The sequence below is a fragment of the Protopterus annectens genome, chromosome 4.part0 (genome assembly GCF_019279795.1).
Source record: "Protopterus annectens isolate FY-2018-M chromosome 4.part0, PAN1.0, whole genome shotgun sequence".
Taxonomy (NCBI): domain Eukaryota; kingdom Metazoa; phylum Chordata; order Ceratodontiformes; family Protopteridae; genus Protopterus; species Protopterus annectens.
This window is the reverse complement of record NC_056733.1, coordinates 1,441,108,595-1,441,129,034: the sequence shown is the minus strand read 5'-3', so window position 1 is coordinate 1,441,129,034 and position 20,440 is coordinate 1,441,108,595. Positions and strand designations below refer to the sequence as shown.

At 36.6% G+C, this 20,440-nt stretch overlaps 1 protein-coding gene across 1 annotated transcript in view; it reads left to right on the top strand.

The window, feature by feature from the left end:
* LOC122799900 (poly(U)-specific endoribonuclease-B-like) overlaps positions 1-20,440 on the top strand; it is a 412,046-nt gene that overhangs the window by 238,762 nt on the left and 152,844 nt on the right. Inside the window, exon 4 of the mRNA XM_044069283.1 lies at positions 17,791-17,903. Coding sequence (XP_043925218.1) covers positions 17,791-17,903 — 113 coding nt within the window. The remainder of the gene's footprint in view (positions 1-17,790; positions 17,904-20,440) is intronic.

Here is a 20,440-nt window from a genome sequence, read left to right as displayed (position 1 = left end):
CATCTCCAAGAATGCATGGATCATGCTATCCCAAACAAAATCAAGACCCAATCATCCAAAGGCAGGCATCCAGTCTGGTGGACCCCAGCCATAAATAAACTGTACAACATAAGTACAATATAACTGTACAACATAACATGATAACCTGAAATAGGTACTGTAAATAGTTTGTATTTGTCTCATGTGTCATTAGTTGTGATTGTTTTAATTTCATTGTCCTATCTAGGAGCTTATCTTCCCGGGCCTCTACTGAAAATGGACATGTTATCCAGTTAGACTAGCCCGGTAAACAAATGTAAAATAAAATAAAATAAAATAAACATAAGGAGGAAGCTACTGCATGATAGAGCAAAATCCCTAAAAGGGAAGGCATCTCTGATCAGTACTAGCAAAAAATTACGATCCCTCATAAAATTCTCCAAGGCCAGCTTTGAGAGAAAAATTGCACAGGACACTAAAAACAATCATAAGGCTTTTTTCAGTTATGTAGTGTATAGGAGCTAGCAAGTTAGGCTGGTGCACGGCAAGAGCACTTGTTAGACCCAAAATCAGAAAAAAGGCCAGCACCAAGGAAGGTTCAAAAGTAGTTTAATAAAACTGAAACTAGACCGGTTTCAGCAGCAAGGCTTTCATCAGTAGTATAGTCAGCAAAAAGCACTTAGTCATCATCTTATATAATGTTCTCTAAGGCATCTATATGACATCACTTCCTGATAAGTCAAAAATGCAAACAAGGCAAAAGTAATTGAAAAATACAATCAAGGCAAAAGTAATTGAAAAATACATAGTTCAGTAAACAAAAAGGTTGCCTGAGTTGCATGCATATCTCCAGATTATAATGAAAAATCCAAAGAGACACAGTATACTGGTATATCAATGATAATAAACAAACTTAATAAAAAACATACAATAAAGGGTAAATGCCCATAAATAAACCCGAAACAAAAGTCAGGTTATAAGAATTCTGGTGTTGAATACCAGCCACAGTATCCTAAAATGAGCTGAAATGCAAAAACCTAAGCAATGCAACCTGATAAGAAATAAGTACATATACGTAATGCAAGTGATGGTTAATTACAAATTATAATTTGTCATTTAATCCAGGAGGGAAAGCCCCCCAAGTTTAATGATCCACCTTTTTTCTTTGGTATTTAGGATATCATGCCAACCTGTTTTAAAAGATCGATTCCCTATGATATGATCAATGATGGTGAATGTAAATTTGGCAGTGGGATGTTTGATAACATGTCTATATAGTGCATTAGTTAATCTTCTGTTTCTAATGTCACCAAGGTGTTCAGAGATCCTGACACAAAACTGTCTAGACGTTTGGCCAATATAAAATGCATGACATGTACATGTGGCAAGATAAATAATCCAGTCTGAACTGCAGTTACCAAAAACTGTATGTCGTATATTTGTCCAGTGTTCCTACTAGTGAAAGAAGTAGTTTTGAAAATATAGTTACAAAAACTGCAATGTCCACATGGATAAATGCCCGAAAGTTTATCTCCAGTAAGTGTTCTTTGAGTTGGAGTGTGATCCATGACCCTGGTTTTTTTATAGTGTGAAAATAGATTCCCTAAAGTTTTGCCTTTCCTATAGGAAAAATAACATCGTTCTCCGAGATAATCTTCCAACAATGGATGAGAATTCAATATATTCTAGTGAGTATTAATAATATTTACTAAATTGGCACTATTCCTGCCATAAGTGGTGACAAATCTACATACATCTGATTCCTCATTATGAGTTTTAGTATTGTATTGGAGAAGAGAATCCCTGGATTTAGCATTACTAAATTGGACTGCTGACTCAATAGTACGAGTGGAATAACCTCTGGACAAAAATCTCTTGGTTAGATCCATTTGATGACTCTGAAGATCATCCACTGAGGAACAAATCCTTTTCATCCGTACAAACTGTGATTTCGGTATGTTCCGAATAATATGTTTCGGATGAAAACTATCAGCATGTAGAAGGGTATTATATTGTGAGAATTTTCTGTGTACGGACGTTCTAAGAGTGTTATCCTCCTGTCGAATTAAATTGACATCCAAATAACTGATTGCACTCCTATTATATTCCACAGTGAATTCGATACCCCAGATGTTCCCATTCAAATGTTGAATAAATTCCTGGAGGTATTCCTCACCTCCTTTCCATATAAGCCAACAGTCGTCCAGGTATCTTCTCCATATATCAATCTCAGGTAGATATATGTTGTGCAAAGGGTCATATAAAATCATATCTTCCATGTAGCCCATAAAAAGATCAGCATAGATGGGTTCAAAGGATGCACCCATAGCCGTACCCTGTAGTTGCCAATAGCAGTTTTGTTGGAAATAAAAAACATTTTAGTTAGAATGTGTTCAGCCATACACAACAATAAGGTGTTCATCCCTGGGGGGTATAAATTGGTTTTATTTAGCCAGTATTCCAAGGCATTAATACCCGCCCAATGAGGGATGCTGGTATAAAGCGAGGATACATCAAGGGTACACATAAGCCATTCAGGGTCCAATTGAGACTCGGAGACTATCTGCAAAAATTCAGTCGTGTCCTTGATTCTTGCTCTAACACATGTTAACAGTGGTTTCAATTTTTCAGTTAGAAAAACAGACAAGGGTTCAGTGAGTGACCCAATGCCAGATACAATCGGTCTGCCTGGTGGCTGATCAATGGACTTATGAATCTTAGGAAGTAGATAAAGTTGTTGTTTCATAGGATCCTTAACCGTCAAATGAGTTTTGGTTTTATCAGAGATAATGCCAGATTCTACAGCCTTTTCCAAAATTCATTAATTTCCAAGGCAAAACCTGGAGTCGGATCAATCTCCATCTTCATGTAATGATGATGGTTGGAAAGTTGTCTAAGACCTTCATTCACATAATACTCAGTATCCATCACCACCACCGCACTTTGTCGGCAGAAATAATAACAATATCCGTATTGTTTCTGAGTTGTGTGAGTGCTATTTGTTCCTTCCTAGACATGTTATGCTTTATAGTGTCAACACAACCCAAATTGAAGTGTATATCCTTTATAACCGCCTGCTGGAAAACAGCAACATGTTTATCCATGGGAGGGTTAAATGTAGATTTGTGAAATCTAAAATCAGATGATCTTTGAGCATTGTCAGTTTGATCTTGTTGTTGAAAAATAATTTCAAGTTAATTTTCCTACAAAAATCCATTGTATCAGTCTCCAAAATACTTTCATCAGTGTAAAAAACAGGTATGAAACCAAGGCCTTTATTAAGAAGGGAATATTGATCATCAGTCAAAATATGACTTGAAATATTTAAAACATTAGTACATGAATGATTTACTTCACTATCGACATGAAGAGCTCTTCTAAGTTTTGACCTCTGTGTTTCCTTCCTGCCCTGTGTTTTCCCCTAAAGGGACCTCAGTCCTTCGACCCCTTTTAGCATTTGGAGAATCACCAATATTAGGTGTCTCAGTATCAGTAGTCGAAGAATCCTCACCAGAGGTAATAAAGCTAGGCCCAGTCTTTTAAAATAGACCTTGGTCTTTTTGCGTATAAATGAAGCATTCTTGGTACCATGAGCAAACCTCACACCCCTTTGTGAATCAAATTGTTTGCCCCTATCATAATCTTCCTTATCCCGGCAAATTTGTGCAATTTCTTTTCTTAAGGTTATTTTCCAAAATAGAGATTTCTTTAGATAATTTGCCAAGACAACCCTGAAAACTAGCCTCATGTTCAAACCGTTTCAGGTTGTTACATGTTTTTCTACTTCAATAATATTACTCTGTATTGTTCTCTTATAGAAAGAGGCCAAAATGTTAACTCTAATCATGGCAGCCTCCTGTTGTGCTTGTTGCCAATCTTTCAACAGAGTTTCATCCGTGTGCCCACTAGTGGTTGGATTTTACATCTCAATCCTCTAGGGGATATATTCTGTATTTGGTAAGCTTTAAACAATTTACTGTGCCAAATGTTTGTTCTAAGCATCTTAATTTGTTTACCTAATTGAAAGAATAAGTTTTAACCATCAACTGGATCCATGATTACCAAATCCACGCTTTTTGTATGTTCAGTTCCTATGCCAAAATTTTTAAGTCATCCTTGTCGGAGCATAAACCAGATAACAATTTACTGAGATCCATGACAATAAGTTGCAATGAACCGGAGGAAGAAGGTATAAAAATAAAAATAAAATGAACCCTGAAAAGATTCTTTTATTCTTAAGGGTTGAATTGGCAAATCACGAATAAGTCCAAAACAGAAAATCACAATCAGAGTCACAAAGAAGTTGAAGCCAGAATAAATGGCAAATGTAACCCTATATATAGGGAATAATTAACCCTAGCACCTAGGCAAAATGCTATACAGACCAAAAGTCAAAGGCCTGTAATGTCTAAAATGCAATGTTCTGAGTAATGCACAACCTACAGTTGTACAGAGGTGGCTAAATCCATATGGAGTATACCAATATGTAATGAATTTAAGCCAGACACACTTATGCACCTTATTTAAATCAGATAACAATATTAAGAAATCAATAATTGTTCAATACAGTCCTCAGATGAAATTGTTATCAAAGGTATAAATGTACAGATGATTATTGTCAGCACTGTATGCCCAGCAGTTATTCTAAAAGAAGACCTGAGTGCAATACTGGGCAAACAAAACAAAAGCCCTCAAGATATGTGACCAATATTGACTCAAATGTAAAACAAAACATGAATCAGTAGGAACATAGGAATGAACAGATATAAGCAATAATATTGTATCAACCTAGTGTATATAACAATGGCTAGTTCATCATAATCAAATGAAATAAAATAAAATTATGCACATATTACAAACTGAGCACCCATACATGAAATGTCCTTGAAAAATAGCAATGTTGTATTGTGCTACAACAGTACTCAGAAATCCAGTATAAAAAAGAAAATGACTAGGCAAAATAATATGAAATATACATATGTTATAAACTAAGAACACATACATGAAAAGTCCTGAAAAAATGGCACTGTTATATTGTGCTACAACAGTTCTCTAAAGTCCAGTGTTCAAGAAAACGACTTAACAACACCATCGAGACAGTTAAATGATTGTCACAGAAAATTTCTTCATTGTGGTAAAACAATTACCAATGAAAATTAATCCAAAAATAGATGTCAAGAACAGTACCTGGAAAGATGAAGTTTGAAATGTATTAGGACCCTTAAAAGTTGTTCCAAACAATGTCCAAAAGGCCAAATCGATCCTCAAGTCCTGATATGTCCAAAAACAGTATGGAAACCACAACGATCTTGAAAAACAAATCCCAATCGAAAGATGGTGGAAAAACACTTGCAACCACGTGTAAACGCAAACGATAAACTCAACAGCGTTAATGCATCCAATATACTCACTTGTTAACTTAGATAAACATGATAATCCAACAAAACCAAAAAGGATGACCAAAAGTCAATCCTTTAAAAAGCGATGTAGATGCCATGCATCCGAAAATAACGATGTCCAGGATGAAAAATCCTAAGCAATCCACAAAAAAGATGACTACCTGAATGGTAGAACTCCCAAACGCCAACAGCCAGCACAAACGAAAATCAATGTAGTGTATAGGAGCTAGCAAGTTAGGCTGGTGCACGGCAAGAGCACTTGTTAGACCCAAAATCAGAAAAAGGCCAGCACCAAGGAAGGTTCAAAAGTAGTTTAATAAAACTGAAACTAGACCGGTTTCAGCAGCAAGGCTTTCATCAGTAGTATAGTCAGCAAAAGCACTTAGTCATCATCTTATATAATGTTCTCTAAGGCATCTATATGACATCACTTCCTGATAAGTCAAAAATGCAAACAAGGCAAAAGTAATTGAAAAATACAATCAAGGCAAAAGTAATTGAAAAATACATAGTTCAGTAAACAAAAAAGTTAGCCTGAGTTGCATGCATATCTCCAGATTATAATGAAAAAATCCAAAGAGACACAGTATACTGGTATATCAATGATAATAAACAAACTTAATAAAAAACATACAATAAAGGGTACTGTTCTTGACATCTATTTTTGGATTAATTTTCATTGGTAATTGTTTTACCATAATGAAGAAATTTTCTGTGACAATCATTTAACTGTCTGGATGGTGTTGTTAAGTCGTTTTTTCTTGAACACTGGAACACAGTGCCATTTTTTCAGGACTTTTCATGTATGTGTTCTTAGTTTATAACATATGTATATTTCATATTATTTTGCCTAGTCGTTTTCTTTTTTATACTGGATTTCTGAGTACTGTTGTAGCACAATACAACATTGCTATTTTTTCAAGGACATTTCATGTATGGGTGCTCAGTTTGTAATATGTGCATAATTTTATTTTATTTCATTTGATTATGATGAACTAGCCATTGTTATATACACTAGGTTGATACAATATTATTGCTTATATCTGTTCATTCCTATGTTCCTACTGATTCATGTTTTGTTTTACATTTGAGTCAATATTGGTCACATATCTTGAGGGCTTTTGTTTTGTTTGCCCAGTATTGCACTCAGGTCTTCTTTTAGAATAACTGCTGGGCATACAGTGCTGACAATAATCATCTGTACATTTATACCTTTGATAACAATTTCATCTGAGGACTGTATTGAACAATTATTGATTTCTTAATATTGTTATCTGATTTAAATAAGGTGCATAAGTGTGTCTGGCTTAAATTCATTACATATTGGTATACTCCATATGGATTTAGCCACCTCTGTACAACTGTAGGTTGTGCATTACTCAGAACATTGCATTTTAGACATTACAGGCCTTTGACTTTTTGGTCTGTATAGCATTTTTGCCTAGGTGCTAGGGTTAATTATTCCCCTATATATAGGGTTACATTTGCCATTTATTCTGGCTTCAACTTCTTTGTGACTCTGATTGTGATTTTCTGTTTTGGACTTATTCGTGATTTGCCAATTCAACCCTTAAGAATAAAAGAATCTTTTCAGGGTTAATTTTTATTTTTTATTTTTTATACCTTCTTCCTCCGGTTCATTGCAACTTATTGTCATGGATCTCAGTAAATTGTTATCTGGTTTATGCTCCGACAAGGATGACTTAAAATTTTGGCATAGGAACTGAACATACAAAAGGTGGATTTGGTAATCATGGATCCAGTTGACGGTTGAAAACTTATTCTTTCAATTAGGTAAACAAATTAAGATGCTTAGAACAAACATTTGGCACAGTAAATTGTTTAAAGCTTACCAAATACAGAATATATCCCCTAGAGGATTGAGATGTAAAATCCAACCACTAGTGGGCACACCGGATGAAACTCTGTTGAAAGATTGGCAACAAGCACAACAGGAGGCTGCCATGATTAGAGTTAACATTTTGGCCTCTTTCTATGAGAGAACAATACAGAGTAATATTATTGAAGTAGAAAACATGTAACAACCTGAAACGGTTTGAACATGAGGCTAGTTTTCAGGGTTGTCTTGGCAAATTATCTAAAGAAATCTCTATTTTGGAAAATAACCTTAAGAGCAAGAAAGTGCGCAAATGGGGCCGGGATAAGGAAGATTATGATAGGGGCAAACAATTTGATTCACAAAGGGGTGTGAGGTTTGCTCATGGTACCAAGAATGCTTCATTTATACGCAAAAAAAGACCAAGGTCTATTTTAAAAAAGACTGGGCCTAGCTTTATTACCTCTGGTGAGGATTCTTCGACTACTGATACTGAGACACCTAATATTGGTGATTCTCCAAATGCTAGAAGGGGTCAAGGACTGAGGTCCCTTTAGGGGAAAAACACAGGGCAGGAAGGAAACACAGAGGTCAAAACTTAGAAGAGCTCTTCATGTCGATAGTGAAGTAAATCATTCATGTACTAATGTTTTAAATATTTCAAGTCATATTTTGACTGATGATCAATATTCCCTTCTTAATAAAGGCCTTGGTTTCATACCTGTTTTTTTTCACTGATGAAAGTATTTTGGTTTCTGATACAATGGATTTTTGTAGGAAAATAAACTTGAAATTATTTTTTCAACAACAAGATCAAACTGACAATGCTCAAAGATCATCTGATTTTAGATTTCACAAATCTACATTTAACCCTCCCATGGATAAACATGTTGCTGTTTTCCAGCAGGCGGTTATAAAGGATATACACTTCAATTTGGGTTGTGTTGACACTATAAAGCATAACATGTCTAGGAAGGAACAAATAGCACTCACACAACTCAGAAACAATACGGATATTGTTATTATTTCTGCCGACAAAGGGGGTGTGGTGGTGGTGATGGATACTGAGTATTATGTGAATGAAGGTCTTAGACAACTTTCCAACCATCATCATTACATGAAGATGGAGATTGATCCGACTCCAGGTTTTGCCTTGGAAATTAATGAATTTTTGGAAAAGGCTGTAGAATCTGGAATTATCTCTGATAAAACCAAAACTCATTTGATGGTTAAGGATCCTACGAAACAACAACTTTATCTACTTCCTAAGATTCATAAGTCCATTGATCAGCCACCAGGCAGACCGATTGTATCTGGCATTGGGTCACCACTGAACCCTTGTCTGTTTTTCTAACTGAAAAATTGAAACCACTGTTAACATGTGTTAGAGCAAGAATCAAGGACACGACTGAATTTTTGCAGATAGTCTCCGAGTCTCAATTGGACCCTGAATGGCTTATGTGTACCCTTGATGTATCCTCGCTTATACCAGCATCCCTCATTGGGTATTAATGCCTTGGAATACTGGCTAAATAAAACCAATTTATACCCCCCAGGGATGAACACCTTATTGTTGTGTATGGCTGAACACATTCTAACTAAAAATGTTTTTATTTCCAACAAAACTGCTATTGGCAACTACAGGGTGGCTATGGGTGCATCCTTTGCACCCATCTATGCTGATCTTTTATGGGCTACATGGAAGATATGATTTTATATGACCCTTTGCACAACATATATCTACCTGAGATTGATATATGGAGAAGATACCTGGACGACTGTTGGCTTATATGGAAAGGAGGTGAGGAATACCTCCAGGAATTTATTCAACATTTGAATGGGAACATCTGGGGTATCAATTCACTGTGGAATATAATAGGAGTGCAATCAGTTATTTGGATGTCAATTTAATTTGACAGGAGGATAACACTCTTAGAACGTCCGCACACAGAAAATTCTCACAATCTAATCCCCTTCTACATGCTCATAGTTTTCATCCGGAACATATTATTCGAACATACCGAAATCACAGTTTGTGCGGATGAAAAGGATTTGTTCCTCAGTGGATGATCTTCAGAGTCATCAAATGGATCTAACCAAGAGATTTTTGTCCAGAGGTTATTCCACCTGCACTATTGAGTCAGCAGTCCAATTTAATAATGCTAAATCCAGGGATTCTCTTCTCCAATACAATACTAAAACTCATAATGAGGAATCAGATGTATGTAGATTTGTCACCACTTATGGCAGGAATAGTGCCAATTTAGTAAATATTATTAATACTCACTAGAATATATTGAATTCTCATCCATTGTTGGAAGATTATCTCGAGAACGATGTTATTTTTCCTATAGGAAAGGCAAAACTTTAGGGAATCTATTTTCACACTATAAAAACCAGGGTCATGGATCACACTCCAACTCAAAGAACACTTACTGGAGATAAACTTTCAGGCATTTATCCATGTGGACATTGCAGTTTTTGTAACTATATTTTCAAAACTACTTTTCACTAGTAGGAACACTGGACAAATATACGACATACAGTTTTTTGGTAACTGCAGTTCAGACTGGATTATTTATCTTGCCACATGTACATGTCATGCATTTTATATTGGCCAAACGTCTAGACAGTTTCATGTCAGGATCTCTGAACACCTTGGTGACATTAGAAACAGAAGATTAACTAATGCACTATATAGACATGTTATCAAACATCCCACTGCCAAATTTACATTCACCATCATTGATCATATCATAGGAATCGATCTTTTAAAACAGGTTGGCATGATATCCTAAATACCAAAGAAAAAGGTGGATCATTAAACTTGGGGGCTTTTCCTCCTGGATTAAATGACAAATTATAATTTGTAATTAACCATCACTTGCATTACGATATGTACTTATTTCTTATCAGGTTGCATTGCTTAGGTTTTTGCATTTCAGCTCATTTTAGGATACTGTGGCTGGTATTCAACACCAGAATTCTTATAACCTGACTTTTGTTTCGGGTTTATTTATGGGCATTTACCCTTTATTGTATGTTTTTTATTAAGTTTGTTTATTATCATTGATATACCAGTATACTGTGTCTCTTTGGATTTTTTCATTATAATCTGGAGATATGCATGCAACTCAGGCAAACTTTTTGTTTACTGAACTATGTATTTTTCAATTACTTTTGCCTTGATTGTATTTTTCAATTACTTTTGCCTTGTTTGCATTTTTGACTTATCAGGAAGTGATGTCATATAGATGCCTTAGAGAACATTATATAAGATGATGACTAAGTGCTTTTTGCTGACTATACTACTGACGAAAGCCTTGCTGCTGAAACCGGTCTAGTTTCAGTTTTATTAAACTACTTTTGAACCTTCCTTGGTGCTGGCCTTTTTTCTGTTTTTCAGTTATGTTAGGAACCTGGGATGCAATTCCCAGATTTGTTCTGAGTTGATTCTAAATGACAAAAAATACACTGAACCCACAGACATCGCCAATATCCTGGCAGACAGGTTCAGTGCAAACTTCTCCACCCCCCCCCCCCCACCAAAAGAGCAAGTATCTATCCAGGCAGAGTGCAGCCTCCCAAATATCTCTGATGCTCAGGTGAAGGCCGCCCTCTCCAAAGCAAAAAACACTGCTTCCATGGGACCAGATGGCATCCCGGGTTGCGTCCTACATGAACTCCAAGAAGAACTAATCCCTCAAGCAAAACTGCTGTACAATCTCAGCCTCACTACAGGATATGTGCCCAAAGAATGACATACAGCAACAATGGTCCCACTCCACAAAGGTGGCGCCTCTGTGGACCCTGGAAACTATCGCCCCATAAGCCTGACTAGCCTAGTATGCAAGGCTGTGGAGAGGATCATCATGGAACTCATAAACAAAGACATTGGGGACCTACAGACACTAGATCCTACCCAATTTGGCTTCATCAAGGGCAGATCCTGCCTTTTGAACCTGGTCAACTTCTTCAAAACAGTCACCAAGGCCATAGATGAAGGGAAGGTAGTCCACACAGCCTATCTGGACCTCGCAAAGGCATTTGACACAATACCCCACTCGGGCATCATAGATAAGCTATCCAGCCTAAATATAAACCCCTATGTCACAAGATGGGTCGCAAACTGGCTCAAAGACAGAACCCACAGAGTCAGAGTTGCTGGAGCCATGTCAGACTTGAAACTGGTCACAAGTGGCATCCCACAAGGTTCTGTCCTGGGACCTCTCTTGTTCGATATTTACTTTTCTGAGGTACAGGCCAATGTGGGAGTACTATGGCTCACCAAGTTCGCAGATGACTGCAAACTGGGCACCATAATCGACTCTCCAGCTGACACAACATCCTTCAAAAAGGTCTCGCAGAGACGGATAACTGGTGCCAGAGCCCTGGTCCAAAGCTAAATGCCAAAAAGTGTATAGTCATACCCTTTGGCAAAAACAATGTGCCCACAAATTACCACATAGGTGGTAACCCATTAAGTACAGAGAAAGTAATTAGGGATCTGGGGACCCAGGTTGATAGCAATCTCTCCTTTGACAACCACATTGCCAATGTGGTTAGAAAGACCTTCTGCATACCCCACCTCATCATGAAAGGATTCACATCTAGATCAAGAGAGGTAATCGTGCCCCTTTATTCATCCCTCATCAGGCCCATCATAGAATACAATGCCCCCTTTGGGATGTACCTTACCCGACACCTGCAGCAATTAAAAAGACCCCAAAAGTACCTCACCAGGAGGATCAAGGGACTCAAACAGATGCCATATGCTGCTCGGTTAAAAAAACTCCAGCTCTACTCAGTTGCATACCGCCTACTTCGAGGCGATCTATGCCTGACATATAAAGCTATGTCCAACCCAGAATTAATGGACATGCTCCACCTCAGTAAATCTAAATCCCTTCGAGCCACGCCCTCGAGGGACTTGAACCTCAGCACAGAAATAAATAGAACATGCTGGAGGGACAGATTCATAACCCAGAGGCTCCCTTTGCTCTGGAATAGAATTCCAATTCATGTTAGGCAGAGCACCTCACTGACTCTCTTCAAGAAGAATCTTGATGAGTGGATGGGGGGTCGTAGGTTTGTCCCGGGGATTACTTCCGTGTCACTATTAGACAGAGGCACAGTAAACTAAACTTTAAAAAGGGCACAGTATACTCAAATCAAGGGGTGGCGTAAGCCAAACACAATCGGGCTAGGCTTATAAATGCCCCAGGGCAGATAGCCTAGTATGAACCTATGAACCTAAGATAAGCAGCAGGAAGCAGAAATAAACTAATAAACTCCAAACTAGTCATTAGATCAGATGCATTCAAACAGAAATGAGCGCATGTGAGCCCTAGAGTTCAATTCTGACAGGCTGGAAAAAATTGGAAATGAAGGAGTGCCACTCTGGAATCGTGGCACCCCATTATTTGGACCCCAAAACTCAGTAAAAACTGAGTAATTCGGTACAGTTGGGAGGTATGTTTCAAACCCATCCCAACCCGTTTCAACTCACAGCAAATACATAAAACTGTTTACATTTTCCAAAAAGGGAAGTTACTCATCCATAAAGGGTCAGTTGCCCCTAATAGACAGTTATAACAACAGACTTTACTTATTCTAAAGTTATGTTTAATCATGATGGAAACACGTGCTGGAGCCTGTGTTCCCCTTTACATAGATACCATCTGTTCTTGTTCTATTGCTGTTTTCATCTGAAATGTAAAAAACAGTTGTATGTCCTAAGTTAACTGATTTTTATCCTTAAGAAAAAGTGCACTGGCTATCATTAAATTAATAAACACAGTCATCCACTGTTATATTCAATATTTCATTACTAAGGCTTCTAGAGATGCAACTACTTGCAAATATATTCACTTCTCTGAATATCAAACTTTCATTTATTTTCATTGAACTGCTTGCCAACTCCCCTTTAAGTAGTAACCAAGATGTTTCTTATAATAATACCTCAGACCACATTCTTCAGTTATTTCCTGATTATTTGTCTTGAGATGTAGGCTCACCATTTCCAACTTCACTTGATGAAAAAACATAGCTAATAGCTTTATGAATGCAAGAAATAGTTATTTTCAAACACCAGAAAAGTAGAAATTTTCATGCTTTCAATTTTCTATTCTGTTTTCTTAGGAAATAAATTCTGCCTATCTGCAGCATAAATTAAGTACATCTGGAACAGGGGGATTTTATATTTTAATATACATGTAATATGACCAGTCCACTTTTACATCTTCTCCAGTAACTCAAGATCACATTGCATTGCTCATATCAAGCGTTTATCTTATTATAAACAACAGATACATTATATTCGAGAAAATTACTTGCTTACTTTAATATCATAAACAGCATAGTCACTGATTAGACTCAACTCTCATATTCAGAATATATCTGCATACTATACAGAACTACTTTACAATATAACTTGCAGTTTATATCAATAAATGTATACACATTTTACTAAGACCATTTTTATATTACTTATACTTCTAATGTCATTATTGTCATTCTAAACATTGATGACAAAGTAGAATTATCTCCTATTTTTTCTTTATTGCTTATCTTCTTCCTCATCACCTACACCATCCAACACTGTTCTCTGGTTCAAGTTCAAGGTATTGCTGATTTTTCTAGTCAGTTCCTGGGCTTATTTTTCCCTGTTACTAAATCATTTTCATTTGAAACAATGGAAAATATTTCACTGGCAAGTTCTCTCTACTGGCTTTGCTATTGTCAGAAGAATGAGAAGCAGAGATCCTTCAGTATGCTAGCTCATTATTTGTTGGGTAAACATTTTGTATTTTCTTTTTAGAATGTTCTGCATCTAAAACTGTCCTAAGTCCTCCAAGAAAATATTCTAAAAGAGCTGGATATAGAAGCTTGAATCTCTCTCACCTACCTCTTGGTATCACCTGATTGTAGGGATAAACTCTACTCTTTTCTGCCCTGTATACATTGAATAATAATTTCCACAAATGTCTTAGTGTTCACAGTTTTTAGTATTTTCCCTTCTCCCAAAATTTTGTCAGAAGCAGCTCTTTTTGCTGGTATAACTCATATTTACAAATAAAGGTCTTAGCTGGTTTCTTGTGACCAAATTTGGAGCATACATGGTGTGCCCTTCAAGTAACCAGTCCTGCTGTGGAATACTATTCCAGTCCAGTTGCTTATTTTATGCAGTCATAACATTAACTCAGTCTATTCTTTCTACTTTCTCTGGTATAGTAGAAAATGTCAGGATGTCTCTGCTTCTACCTCTATTGTTTTAAACATTTGAGAATTAAACTGATGGTTTCAGGCTGCAGGGAGGTGGTCAACTGTAGCACAGAATGGCAGATCTCACCAAATAATGTGTCCAAATAAAAGCAAATATTGAAACTACCACTGCTTCTGTGTCAACTGTGTAACTTGAACTGCTATTATAAATAACAGGTTTTCCTTTAAACATATAAGGTATTTTTTGTTTCATTAAAAACATAGAAGAACTTTTGTTGTATTGGACAGAATGGTATTGCTATCACATTAAAAGGGAATGTTACTTTATGAGCAGATAGAAACTGTTGTATTAGCTAGAACTGGTTTACTTAATAAAACAGTTAATGTATAAAAGAAATGCTAAAACTAAGCCAACTCAGACAGTGTTGTTTACCCTTTATGGAGTGAGGTCTTGACATCAGGAATAGAGGCTCTGGAAGATAAAAAGTAGTGTGAATGAATACTGGAAGAAGACAGCAGACTGAAGTGGATTTTTTTTCAAGTATATGAATGCAGAAGAGAGACAGCTACTACAAGGTTTGGGGGGGGGGTACTGAAGTGCTCTATATCCCAGCTATGTGTGTCTGTATTGAAAGTACTTGTTGTGATAATTTAAGACATGAGACTTTTGTTCTACGAGTACGAGGAACCTGCATTTGATTTTTCATATCAATCTGCACTGTGTTTCTGAGACTGGTGGCATATGTCTGTTGCGCTTAATATTGTTTAATGTAATATATACATAGACATTACTTTTCCTGTAGATTCATGCAGTTTGCCATAGTAGTACTGACAGACTGCATTTGGACAGCTAAGGCTCTCAGTCTGGATAAAGGCAGCAGAACTGGCAAATGAAATCTAAATTGCATTTAATTTTTGGGGAAATTTATAATGAGAGACACAAATAATTCTGTAAACCCCAGTTGGTGTCATGAGATATATGCTCAGATGTAAATTGGGGTATGCAACCCCCACAGCTGGTGCAGAAGAGTGACTGACACTGTTCTGGGGACCAGAAGGAGGTATCTTGATCAGTGACATCGCTGTCTTACGTACTTAATTTTCTGACAGAATTTCATCCTGAGAAATGCTCACGGCAAGATGGCAGTGGTTACCTACATAATTGGTGTGTCATGTTCATGCTAGTGCTCTGTTAGCCCTCTGTGATCATATGTTGTTTCATTAGTTTTATTTTCAACTTTACGTAGCTCTGTTTATTTCTTTTAGAGTCTGTACAGTTTTTCACAAAGACAACCAGCAGTGTGTAGTGAGTCAGTGTTTGCCAGCTTACTCATTTGAAATTACTTGATTTGACTTGCATTTTCACGGTTTTGCTTATTCCCTGGTATATTTTATGGTCAGTGTTGCAAATTGCTAATGCTATTATGGGTCTGTGCCCTTAAGAAGTCATAAATTACCTGACTCTGAACTTGGAATACTGGACAACTTTGGGCTTACCTAAATTGTTCTGCTGTGACTGTGTGTGTTCTGAGTACTTCCAGAGTGCTTTCCTAACAGTGAGTGCTAAAAGGGCTGGTCACTTTGTTATTTGCCCAGATGCCCTGCAGATATTATTTGTACTGTGTCTGTATTACAGGACTAGATTTTGTGATAAAACACCTTAATAAAGTTGAAGTTGTGCAAATGTATTATATAGTGAATGCATTTGAATACATGTGCATATCTAAGTATCACAAGTATCACTACTTCTGAAATAACTCAGTTTAACCTGGAAGTTGAACACTTTACAAATGTAAAAGTTACTGCTTCTGGTACTATTCTCAAAAATGGCTGCCAGGCCTTGGTATACATCCATTTATAACTATTTAGCTAATCTGTATTTACCTTTTAGAAACTTCAGAATATCATCTTGGTTGAAAAAAGTTGTGAACATGTAAATAATTTCTAAATATTGCAGATCTCAGTGTTAAAGATTAAGCCAACAAAATGTTTTTGTTATACAGAGCAGGTGCTCACCCTTTACCCAATAACCAATGGCAGACCTTTTGCATCTTATTTGCAATTACTCACAAGGGTTTTCCTGTGGCATAATTGTTCTGCAAAACTGCTATATTGAGTATTAATTTATTTTGTTAATTTTGCTTGGTATTTGAAATAGGCTGATGTTCATTTTCGAGCAATAAAGACTGCAGATGGATCCTTTGTTATTCCTCCAAAGTAGAGTATATTTCTGGAGATACATATGTTCTGCCTCAATACAGAAAACATGAAAAGGCATGCCTTAACCACCTTAACTGCTGTGGTGTGACAGTCTTACTCTCTAAACTAGAGCCTTAAAGCAGTATCTTAAACCTGTGCTTGCCATCCAAATTTAGACCATCAACTATCATAAGCATGTGCTAGGAAAGCCAAACATAGGTCATCCGCCAATGCAATGAGTTTAAAAAGTAATGTTTACTAAGCTTTTTCTGAAAGTCCTGTTATTACTGTAGCAGCACTGTGGCATGGACATTTACCCAGCACTACATGTTTCTACCTACCAGTCTCCTGGGAATGCTGCCAATGACCTCCATGTGTCCCCTGGCTTAATGTGCTTTATACCTTTACATTCTAGCACTCTTTCTGAATACCTTTTTCTTCTTGTTCTTTGCCATTTATTTCCTTTCAAAGTCCTGTCATTTATCACAGTTCTATCACTAATATTGCACATATGATTTTAAATCCACTGTGGAATGATACACAGTAGTAAGGAAATTTATTCTGTATGTATGAATGCATTTATGTATGCATAGGCAATGCAACAAATGTTTTAGACTTACTGAATATGGTAAAGAGTACATGTGGTACTGGTACAGCTGGTATCATTTCAGTTTGGAATATGTTTATCACTGTTACAAGGTACTCCTTTGATTAAATAACTTGCTTTCCAGGGTATCAAAGTCTGCCAAGCTTGTTTAACCAGTCTCCCATAACCAAATTTAATATTGCACTGTGACGTTCTGTGATCCTGTAGGTAGTTATATAGGTTTAGTTGCAGTAAGGAGACAAAGCCTCCTTCTTGGGACATATGATGGGAGTGAGGGTGAAAAAAATTAGGTGTATAGATATCCAGTCCAATCTAATGATCAGGTTATGACTCACTGAAAGGTGTGTCAGTTACTTGGTCCATTTCCTAGTTTCAAACTCTGCAATATCAAAAAGATGTCTGTTTGTGTCTTAAGCAAGTTCTTAGCAAATCAAACTACATCACTCACTGAATCATTTGAAGAAACATAAGAAAAATAGATATCACTGTGTTTGATGTCATAATTCACAAAGTCTCTATACTTTCAAACTATTTTCTTTTTACAGCTCTCCCATAAATATCTAGTTGGTAAAAATCTATCCCCAGCTGATACTACAGACTTCAAAAAACAACTGTATGACATCTGGTTCAAGCTATACGCAAGGAAAGGCTCTAGTAGGTAAGAATTTAAAATAAAGTCATGTTATTACAAGGAAGGAAACCGTGTATTTAACAATCCACACATATTTCTTGTTAAAACAAATTAAATGACTGCATAGTTGCTGTTAGTTTATTTCTAAGCCGTGATCTTTTAATTCCTGCCTTTCCTCCTGCAGTTTTCTTCCTTGGCTAAGTGAAACCATAAAGATCATCCTTTGTATTGGACAGGAGGTTTTATAATATACATCCAACATTGTTACATCTTCAGTGTCATGTCCTTCCAAAAGCATGAGCTATGTGTAATCAAATCAGATTGAGAGTCAGGGGACTCATTCTGATGCTGTCAACAATAAATGAAACTAAGTCTCGAGTGAGTGATTCTTGATACTGGTTGCCTATTCTATTGGAACGCTTAATGAAAAGAACTAAGCAGACAATATTTGGAAATGTAAATTAATACCGCTGCATTTGTAAATTGGCAATATGACTGAAAAGAGGGTTGGCATAATAGTTAAGGTGTTTACGTCACAGAATGTAAGTTAATACCGCTCCATTTGTAAATTGGCAATATGACTGAAAAGAGGGTTGGCATAATAGTTAAGGTGTTTACGTCACAGAAAAAAGGTGCATAGTTTGATTCTCAGCTGGGGTGCATGGCTTGTGGTTGTTAATCTAATCATACCTCTCAACTGTCCAGATTTTTGCTTCATATTTTAAGTCGGTTACTCATAAAATTTGTGTTTTTTCTGGCAAATTCCTGAGAATTGAAGTCATTAAATAATGACATACATTAGAGTTTTAGCCTTCATATCATTCAGAAATTACATGTTAACACAAATACTTTATTCTAACAACTTTCTAAGTTTATATTAGTAATATTCAAAATTTATTCCTATTTTTGGGTGTTTGTACCACCATTATTTTATGCTTTGTCCAGATTTCTTGAGTTAAGAAGTTGAGAGATACAAGTGTAGAATACACCTATGAACCTCTTTGTATGTGTAACCAGGACCAGAGTGCAGATAGGCTATGGGCCATTTTAGGTGCCAAGTGTAGAACACATTAAAAAGAGAATGCAGTTCAGCCTTTTGAAACTGTTTGTACTAAACTGTAATTAATACTGCCACACATCCAGTTTTTAGAGAATACTTTTATAAATAAAGTGCCATCTTATGCAACAAGCTTGAATGTTCCTGTCAGCAGTGATGAGTTGCATCATTATGGAATGTCTGAGTTCACCACGACTGCTGTTAAAATGATTCCTCTTTAAGTTTTTATTTATCCATTGTAATGAGGGAGCAGTAAAACATACATCTAATGCAGTGGCAGATTAGGCCTGGGCTCAGAGGCATGCGCTGCCTCCTTTTTAAAGCCGATGCACATTTTTGGCAAGGAGATCAGCAGGCTATGACCAGCCATGGAGTAGCAAAAAAAAAAAAAAAAAAAAAAACAAAAGTCCTCCCTCGTTGGCTCACTTGCTGATGAGATGAGCTTCGAGGTTTAAGGTCATGTTACGGTGCTACTCATTTCTGCACTTGCAGGGAGGAGTAATGACCAATCCAGTCTACTTATTACTGGCTGCAGGTGTATTTCGCAGGCTGCTTAATTCCCGTTAAATCAGCTGCAGTCAAATCCCTTTTATTTTTCATTCTGTCGGTGGAGTTGATGATTCCTGTTTTCAATTTCTGCTGTCTTTTTAATTTAAGGTTCTCTCTTCTGCAAAGGGGCCGGACCAGTCTGTTTTAACCTTTTGTGCTGTGCAATGTGACCAGTGCAGTAGACACATACTGGCCTGTATCACTTATTCCTGAACTGTTCCTGAACTCCAATGGATCGGAAATTAAGATAAGTTAACAGAAAGTTTGTGTGTGTGTGTGTGTGTGTGTGTGTGTGTGTGTGTGTGTGTGTGTGTGTGTGTATGCGTGTGTGTGCGTGTGTGTGTGTGTGTGTGTGTGTTATTACAAGGATCCCCATTCTCTGTTAGGCCAAGAAATCATTTTTGTTTAAACCAAACATAATGGGGGGGGGCAAAAAATAGGGAAAGGTTTTTAAATATTGCCATGCAAACTTAGAATGTTGCTAGAATAACAGGATTTGTGTTTGCATGTATTTTCTAAAGGATATAAAGTCTAAAACTGCAATATATGTCATTATTTAGTGACTTCAGTCCTTAAGAATTTAGTTGCCTGAAAACCATGAAATTTATGAGGAAATGATGAAAAATATGAGGCAAAAATCTAAACATTCTGCTAAAGTCTGTGGACAGTTGAGAAGTATGGATTCCTCCCTAATCAGACACAAATGTTGATAAATACATTAAAATTTTATACTTATGAGATTTGAGACCTAAACTGAAAGATGAATATTTAACACAGTACATGGCGATTGAAAGAGTAGATTCATTTATCAGCCTGGTTATATGTGCAGATCCACCTTTGAGTTTTTCTAATCCTATTAACCAGTTGGTTGATAGTGATGTAACTGTAGGTTATATAAAACAATTTAGAACATCTAGCAAATCGAAAATGAATCCATTGTTTGTTAGTTACATCAGAC